The sequence below is a fragment of the Anas acuta genome, chromosome 1, assembly GCF_963932015.1.
Source record: "Anas acuta chromosome 1, bAnaAcu1.1, whole genome shotgun sequence".
NCBI classification, from domain to species: Eukaryota; Metazoa; Chordata; class Aves; order Anseriformes; family Anatidae; genus Anas; species Anas acuta.
The window spans coordinates 176,903,585-176,912,618 of NC_088979.1; the positions used below are offsets into that span (position 1 = coordinate 176,903,585).

General features: G+C 43.4%; 1 protein-coding gene across 2 annotated transcripts; it reads right to left on the reverse strand.

Annotated features, from left to right (window-relative positions):
* Positions 1–263: 263 nt before the first annotated feature.
* SMIM30 (small integral membrane protein 30) lies at positions 264–4,196 on the reverse strand. Of its 2 annotated transcripts, none has more exons than XM_068669501.1 (2): positions 4,068–4,196; positions 264–3,020 (listed from the first exon to the last, which is right to left on the reverse strand). In XM_068669501.1, exon 2 carries the CDS (start codon positions 2,955–2,957, stop codon positions 2,772–2,774), a length of 186 nt encoding a protein of 61 aa, XP_068525602.1. In that variant the 5' UTR covers positions 2,958–3,020; positions 4,068–4,196; the 3' UTR covers positions 264–2,771. The 2 variants fall into 2 exon arrangements, with proteins under 2 accessions (XP_068525602.1, XP_068525601.1); XM_068669500.1 differs by lacking the exon at positions 4,068–4,196 and adding an exon at positions 3,726–3,906.
* Positions 4,197–9,034: the final 4,838 nt, after the last annotated feature.

Below are 9,034 nucleotides of genomic sequence, written 5' to 3' on the forward strand. Positions count from 1 at the left end.
AGATTCAAAGTAAGAGGGCCAGCCTCTTAAAAAGTGCTCTTAAGTAACTAATATTGAAATGAGGTAACTTTTACATGTAACAGTAACAGGACAAAGAAGTATACAATTTGTTCAGAAAAGACATCTTACCAACACCTAAATTTGTAAGTCACCTAATGGAAGCAAAAGTATGGAAGAAAATATTTAATATAAGGAATTGCAGCACTTTCAGTCATTTCTGTCATCCCTGTTTTCCTTTTCATAACAACTACTCATCAAACTGGTAACAAATCATATGTGAAAGTTTATTAAAACAGAAGAAAAAGAGGGATATCCAATTTTACACTCAAGTCATTGACAAATGCAAGTTGCCAACAATAAAGCTCTGTCAGAGCCTAGGGAACGCCATTGTGCTGTGCAAACACCTTTCAATGGAGAACATAAAGCTTCAGGCAAACACCACAGTTCCTCGTATCCCTACAGCCTGACACTAATTATTCTGCTAAAATTTCATTCTCCTGGAGTGAAACTGTTGCACAGTCCTGTGAAACCATTGCCAGGGATCTTTTCAATGTGAAGATAAAGGAGTCTGAGAAAAGCTGCTTGTGATAAAATGTATTCTGTTGAAAGAGCATTATTTAATATTCTATTGAAAAATTGGCAGACTTCTCAAATTTGGGGAGATACAAAGTGAATTGAGTTTGTCATTTTTTTAAATTTTTTTATTTTTTTTTATCTTTTGTTTTGAAAGGGTATTAATGGTTTAGCCAAGCTCTAACGCAGAAGATCACACATGATGTGTGCTTGCATCTACCCAGTCAAAAAAAATCACATATTGGACCATCTACTGCTCCAGGACAGCCTTTGAAGGTGACACCAAAGCTCCCTGTTGGGCTGTAAATTTCATTCATAAGTATGAGAATGGTGCACCACATCCCATTGTGGTGTTTGGAAGTCACAAATGGAGTTTGAGAAGAGCTACATGGAAAGGCTTACATTTCATCACAGCAACTTTGTGACCATTATTATTCCTGTAGTTTGAGAGCAGAAACCACCATTCCTGCAGCTTGCTGTGTTGAGTTCTACAGTTTCAGCCCCACGAAATTTTGGAAGCTTTAATTTTACCTTCCTCCTGCTATCAGCCATGAGACAGAGAAACACAAGTTGCAAGACTGAAATGAACAAGGCTTCTGCCTCCTCAGAAGCTAGAGAGGGAAGTCAAAACGGCCACAAATGGCATACAGAACATAGAAATCTTAGAATTTGTAGAACATGATCTGCCCATCCAATTACTTACGTAAGACCTACTTGACAATTCTTCTAACTGTTGCTTTGTGCTCTACTGAACAGAAACATTTACACAGAAAAGGGAGAAACAGTATCAAAATATATAACTTTGCATCACATTTAACCTTTTTCCCCAGCTCCAAAAGATAAAAGCCAAGATTTCTAGCAAGAGTGGCAGTACCCACAAAACAAGATCCGAAGGAAATTCTGTGAACTGTGGAGAGTTCACCTTCCTACGCTGCTTATTCCGCTGCTATTTATTTGCTTTTATGGACTATATTCCTTGCATCAAGCTGACAGCTAGAACAACCTAATAAGCCAGAGGGATTTGTGGTAGAGATTCTTGGCTGTACCATTTCCCCTTTGGTACTAAAAGCAATAAGTGGGTTCTAGATATGCTACTGAGTAGATTCTTTCAACCACATAACACAATCTGACTGAGTATGAATAGGATTTTGCATCAGGATTGTTTACTTTGGTTTTGGTCCTTCCATGGAACTCCAATGTATCAGTAGATAAGAAGCCTAAATGCTTAGCTAATAACACTAAGTTTGTCATGAGGATGATGCTCAAGAACAACAGATCTGTTGACTAAAACCAGGATTTTAACAAAGCAAATGGTTTCCATATTACAAAAGAAATGTGAACAACTGCCTTGATATATTTCTAACAACCCTCTAATGCAGAAACACTACACATAATTCCTCAGTAAAATAGCTAAATCTTCTTTTTTGGGAAAAAAGTAAAAAAGAAAAAAATTTAAACCTTATGTGCTTAAAGGAAAGCTGAGTGCAAATAATAAACATGTGGCAACAAAACATAACCCTTATTTGATTTGATTTACATGCAAAATTCATGTTAAAGAAAATTAATGGTCCCATTCTGCTAACAAGAACTCAGGCTACAGAAGGGGCACATTCTAAAATAAAAACACAATAGAATGAAGTTTTCCGTGTTTTCTTAGCTCTCCCAAATCTTGTCCCTGTGACAGCAGAAGTAAGTTGTTAGGTACTAACTGTCATTACAAAGAATGTGAGCACATGCACACATGTCAAAGCAGCCTGCTCGCTAGTTGTCTCGTTAGAGGTATTTCCAAAGCTCTGTCATCCTGACTGGAAGACTAATAGCTGCTTCCACCTGATTAACCCCTGAAACCAATATTGCGGCCCTTGTTGATAGTCTCCCTCACACATTTCATTTGCAATCATTTACTGTGAACCACTCTATGGTTTTCCTTCCCCATTCAAACAGTTTTTTAACCTCTGCTAAGGCAGTATTTAATCACAAGCAATGTAACATCACCTTACAGTCATGAGGACGGGATCCTACAAATCCCTTCTACTGAGTACAATCTCGATCTGCTGTATTGCACAGTAAGAGGGGTTTGCAGAATTACCCACTACAAGTTTTAGAAAGCTATCCAGAACTGGAACACAGTGTTAAGTCCCAGACCTCAATCCCACGCAGTATTTGGAAATACACTTCATTTGAGCATCTTCTTGACATCATTGCTGTCCATTTCTTTTCCTGGCATACAAGCCGAGGCAGGCACAGAATCCAATGACGCTGACAGCGAGGCCCAGCAGGAAGGCAATCGTATCTCCTGCATCCATGGCTTCAACCGCTGGCAGCACCAGCAGCAGCGAAGCGAGGGCCAGGAAAAGTTTTGAGGTGCTCCCGGTAGAAGACATGCTGCCGACCCCACAGGGAAGTTAAACGAGGGAAGTGCTGGAACGCAGGGACGTCTGAGGTATCTACAAGGAAAACAGAAGGAACGTGACAGGATTTCCCTTGCTGCCCCCTTGGATTCTCCCCCAAAAGTCAACCAATGTGACTGCTGCATTACAAGTATCTGCACAGGATGTAGGTCATACAGGTTTTATCTTCACAACCAACTGCAAAAATGAATCACTTAATATGAGGAAACGAGAGGGTTTGCAACTCTTTTCACTTCCTTTTCCACTCGGCGAAAATAAATCTCTCAGTCTCATCACGAGGTCAGGGCAGCATGTGCTCCGCTGTCTGCGGTGGGAGTGCCTGCTTACCCCAGGCCGTGCCTTTTCCACCAGGGGCCTTTTCCTCTCGGTTTTCTACCTTTTGGAGTTGGCACAGCCTCTGTGTATGTGGGGCGATGGGCATGTGCTCTGGAGGTCGTGGGTTTAACCTTCAGTCCTTCTTCTGAGCAAGTTCCCTGTGCATACGCTCGCTGTGGAACAAATACCCTCTCTGTTTGCACCAGAACCAGTTTGAGGCCACCACGAAGAAACCAAGGCAATAAAAAACCACGCTGCTCGCCCCGGGGCCACACAAGCACCTCGGGGAGGGCGCATGGGCGCCAGCAGCAGGAACCCCAACCCACGGGGGAGGCCGTGGGGCACTCCCACAGCCCCTGCCCTCAGCGGGACGCCCCCCCCAGCCGCCCACCCGCCGCGGGACCGGCCGCGTCGCCCCCCGGTCACCTCCCGGCGCAGGGCAGCGCCGCTGGCTCCGGGCTGGGAACGTCCCCGCTCAGCTCCCCGCGGGGCCGGCCCGCGCCGCCTCGCCGCGCTGCCGGGGGCCGCCGGCCGCCATCACAGGAAGGGGCGGCGGAGGGGCCGGAGCCAGGGGCGGGCGTGACCCGGCCGGGCCGCCTCCTTCTTCTCCCTTCCCTTCCTTTTCATCCTTTCCCTTCCCTCCCGGCACGCAGCGCCGCGGCGCGGCCCGGCTCCGGCCCTCCGCCGAGCCCCGTGTGCCTGCCGTGAGGGAAGTCGCCCTCCCGTGAGAGCCGCCATGGCGGCGGCTGTGAGGGGGCTCACCCACACCTGGCACGGGGAGCCGGCTGCGGGGCGGCATCGAGGCGGAGTCAATAGAAACGCGATCGGGCTGGCTGTCCGCTCGTCTCCCTCGAAATGATTAAATAGCACGAGCTGCCTTCAGTCCCACTGCAGCCGCTGCCGGGTTCACTTCCACCGTGGTACCAAGCAGTGGTGGGTGCCACCATCACAGCCCCAGCTCAGCAGTGCTAGGGCGGTCTGACGGGCAAACGGCGCCTGCTGCAACGAAACAGGCAGAAAGCAAGGGGAATCAGGCGTCACCTGAGCTCACCCCCGGCATCCAAGTCAAGCTTGACCTATTTTGCTTTAGACAATGGTGCTTGTGGAAGTACTGTGTTGCAATGTAATATCATTTCATTACGTTGAACAGGGCTAATATGGCTTTTTTTTGTAAACGCCACACCACTGTACATGTAAATGCCACTAGCTATACCTCACTAGTTCCTAATCAAAGCTTAAGCACTTGTTTTTTAGTGGAAAACGTGTGTGCTTATGTTTGTATAAAAGACATATAAACAATTATTTTGAAGTGTGTGTCTTTGGAACGGGCATAGAAATAACCAGACAAAGCTGTGCTAATACAGAGGTAAAATCGACCAGGAATTTGTAATGTGTTATGTAAAGCATTAATTCATGATAACCCACGTTGTCACAATGTTTCCCTGCACTCCTGCAAGAAAACAGCTTCCTTAATCATTTCTTTTGAAAGAAACAATCTCTGATGAGCTTCTTAAGAACATTAGAAACTCAGATAAATTGTCCAACATACGTATAGCTTTGCCTCTGCCTTATATAACTTCACTACGATTGCCCTTGAGCAACCATTCATCATGCTTATAAAAACTTTGTAACTCTGAGCTGGGATATTACTGTTGTGCTGACCATAATTACTTTATTGCTGCTAATGCTTTCCTCATCTGTCTGGATCCATCAACTGTTTTAGGCTATGAACTACCAGGGATAGGAGTAGTTTTATTTTTGTATCTTTTATTTTGTTTGTGTGTGTGTGTATTCTTTTTATAGCAAGTGGTGTGAAAGCTTATTCTTTATAAGCAAGAGTCCCTAGACACTGTGGTAATACAAATAAAAACAAATATTAGTATAACAGATAATCATCCCTTTTGTTCGTGAAAAACCTCTTTCACAGTTTTTCTGTTATGAAATACTTCATGTCAACTCCAAAGGCATTTTCTCGAGAAGCTGAACAAGAAAACTCATTACCTGAGAAAAAGCCTGAAATTTCTGAGATAAAGTTACCATGTCAGAGAGGAGAGTAATGTTACAATTCCTGACCCATTCCTTAATGAATCACAGACAAATCTAAGCCCTATCAAATCTGGAGAGCAGCAATGTGAAGTGCAGGAGGTAGGTAGGTGTCACCTTAATCACTGCTGTCATGTCAGAGAGGGGCCTTGGAGTCCTGGCCCTCTTTGTTCCCTGCTTGGCCTTTTTACTGCATCCTGCACTGTTGACAGGTAAATGTTACAGTGTTCAGTATGTCAAAAAATGTTTAAGTCATCCCTGTAAATTTCAGTGTTGTGTTTGCTGTCACCAGCACTTACCAACTAAAATTTCCAATAGCTGTCATTTTAGTCCCACAAAACAGATGTGAGGGGGTTGAACAGTGTCTTTCAAGTCTATATGTTAAAACTAGAAATGTCAGTACCAAAGAGTTATGGCATCTTTGGACTTGAGTATTTTGAAGGTGAGGTGTGTAAAATCCCAGAGGAAGACTGGACCTAACAAAATTATCTTGCTGTCTCTTCCCTCTTCTCAACAGCTGTACTAATTTAAAGACAGTCGAAGTCACGTGGACAAGTACAGTACGAATGTTGTGGAAAATATTGATTGTTAGATATGTCATTTTTTAGTAACAGCATGGAAGTGCCATTGAGAGTTAGAAAGCAGTGCCATTTGGGGATATATCTCTGGCTTATTAGCTCTTTCAATGCCATTGCATTTCTTAGATTTGGCTTCAGAAACAAGGCTGCTTTGAAAAAATGCCAACAAAATCTAAACAGTGAAGGAGACTCTAGTGGTTTTTCATGCTGTCTGAATAGCAGAGGGATGTGTATTCAGCTTCAAGCTCTGCCATCAACTTCCTGCATCACCTCAGGCAAATCTTCCTTTTGACCTATCACCACTTTGATTGCTTAGCTCAAGCTATTATGTAACTAATATTCAGAGGAAAGGCAGAGAACTCCCAGAGCTGACAAGCTAAAGCTTTGTAAATTCTGAGCACAAGGCTAAGGAGGTATGCGTTAGACTGGAAATTGAAAATAAAGTGCACTTTCTGGACAGGAAGAAGTTAGGACATAATCAACAGAGCAAGGCTGCACCCTGAAGGGGAGATTGTTTTTCTCCTTTTTTCCTTTTTTTTTTTTTTTTTTTTTTTCCTTTGCTTCAGTTCATCTGTTCATGAGAGCCATTTGTTTAAGACTACACTGATCTAAGAAGCGTTCTGATCAATTTCTGGACTTCAGCTGTAATGAGAAATGCTAACTCTGATTACTGATAAGACATTGACTGTGGGGCAATGCTTATCACTTCTACACCAACATGTTCATCCCTTGAGCTACTTTTCCTTGGTGATACTTAATCTGACGTTTTAGCTGTCTATCAGTATGTCCTCACCTCATCACTTTGCTCAGATCCATCCATATTTTTCCCTTCCAAAAATTGGGACTGGCTTTATTTGGCTTTCATTTCTTTTTCTCTGAGCTCCCCATCAGAAAGTAGACTCTACCACAGACACCTCATTTGCCTCTGCAGAGAAAAGAGGTAGTTAAAACCCAGCATGAGTTACTTCTATCATTAACTTGTTCCACATTTACTTCCCAGTCCGCTGTCACAGAAATGTTGACTTCACCCCTTCTCTTCCTTCCTCTCTCTTTATCCCCCCTCTCCCCCCTCATTCCCATCATGTGTATCTGCTTTGTCCTGCCTCATTTTTTCCCCTCTGTTTATTGAAGTCCTTAAGTTTCCTCTCAAATCAGTGTAGGTAGTCAGACCTTCCCTATCATGAAAACACCAGTTGGATTCCCTTCCTGTAACTATCACTCTGTTTTTATTCCTGTCATCTCTAACCTCTCCAAACATGCTGTCCAAAGCATTTATAATTATATCCTACATCTCCTTCAGTGTGGCTCATCCTTCCTCCATCAGCTGAAGCTGCTCACGTTCGTATCTCTAGTTAGTATCTCAAATATGAAAGCTTGTGTTTCCTTATTGTCTCTCTGATTGACAGACTGCTTTTGAAATACTCATTCCTCTTCCCAAATCCAGTAATCATTTGCTTTTTAAAAAAAGCTTCCTCTCCTGCTTCCTCACTTTTGCTTCTTAAGTATTTGTTGCTGAGTCCTTTTCTGCTGCTGAGATTGTGATAAGTTTCCATCTGTGTTTTTAATACTTCAGTGTCTATACGTTGTCTCTGGCTGCCCTGCTCAACAAACATGGCTTCGGATATCATCCTTCAACTCACGTTTTCTTTATCTTCCCTCTCTTTTTATTCCCATCTGGTGGTGTTGGAGTCTTACTGCATCTCGCAGAGCAGTTCCTAGGCCTAGCAATTCCCTTCTGACTCTGTTACCTGAAGTCGTGGACTTACAATCATTCTTCTCTCTTGCTGTGACCCCTGCAGCTTTGTTTATTTAAAGTGCTGCTGCCAAGGTGCTTCTCTCAGGTTTGTCATTTCTGCTGTGTTCCCTCACTTCTTAATCCTCTGGTGTTACTTCCCTCTTTTGCTGAACCAAAGACAATTTTCTTCTTGGTCCTAGAAGGCCTTTGCAGTCTAATCTTCCTTCATACTGGTTTATCTTATTGCCATGTCATGAGGTTAACTTCTACCTTTCTTTTGTCACCCCTGGCAGACTCCTTTTGATCCCCCTAAGAAGCAAAAGTTACTTCTTTCTGAGAGCAGCAAAAGGCTTACAGAAAGAATTGCACCACTTTTTGATACAAAACTCTTTCCTTTGGCACCACATGCTTCCTGCTGTCCTTTATACAGCCATGAAAATCAAGGATTAAATAGCCCAGTGATTCCTTTTCCCTCAGCCCTTTGCTCCTCTAGTCTGGCAGGGGATCTCCTCTGCCGCTGGAATCTCTTTGAGCTCTCTTGCCAAGACTTGAGAGGTGTCTCTGTGCAGCGCTGGCTGGAGCAGAGAGGCATGGAGGCAGCTGCCAGCCCTGCAGAAAGGAGCTCTGGAGCTGGTGCTGGCAGGAGGTGGGAGCCGCGAAACCACAGCAGCAGCAAGTGCGGAGCTTGCCAGCCAGAGTTAAACACCCACTGATTGACTGCCCTGCCCAACCGCAGGGGAATGCGAGAGCTGCCCATCAATAAGGGCAAACCCAGGGATTCCCTGTGATCGTTGTGAGCACCGTCATGATTATTATTATTATTATTGGGAAGCATAGTATATTAGAAGTAGAATAAAAGCATCCGAACTCCCCCCAGTGCTGAGTAAGTAACTAAAGACTGAGTCCAGCCTTCTTGACTTCAGTCTGTCTTTGTACTAATGTGAACTATTGAGATGTTATTTCAATATGCATCAGTGTTTCCACAGGTATTGGAATATTGTGTTGTGTTTGGTTGGTTCTTTCTGAGAAAAATCAATTATTGTACAACATTAGCAAGAAAATATATACAGCACCAGCAGCTTAGCTTGAGAGGGCCTGGTTATGCTATATTCATCGGTATTGAATGGTAAGGAAAAGAGGATACAACACAAGAATGACAGAATGAGATTTAAAGGGGGAGTAGCAGCTGTCATCCACACATTGTTTTGTATAGTACATCTTTTTTTTCTTTTTCCAAGCTATGCTGTCAGATGTTTTCTTGGCTTCTGTGCATATGGTTGTAATAAGTAGGAGAAGCTTCATGAAAATAAAAATTGATTTAAAACATAATAAGCTTGAATAATCATATGTTTCAAATCTAGATCTAATCCATATTTGGA

Bases quoted from the DNA above. Each gene is read 5' to 3' on its own strand.
- SMIM30 (XM_068669501.1), bottom strand. From the start codon at position 2,957: ATGTCTTCTACCGGGAGCACCTCAAAACTTTTCCTGGCCCTCGCTTCG.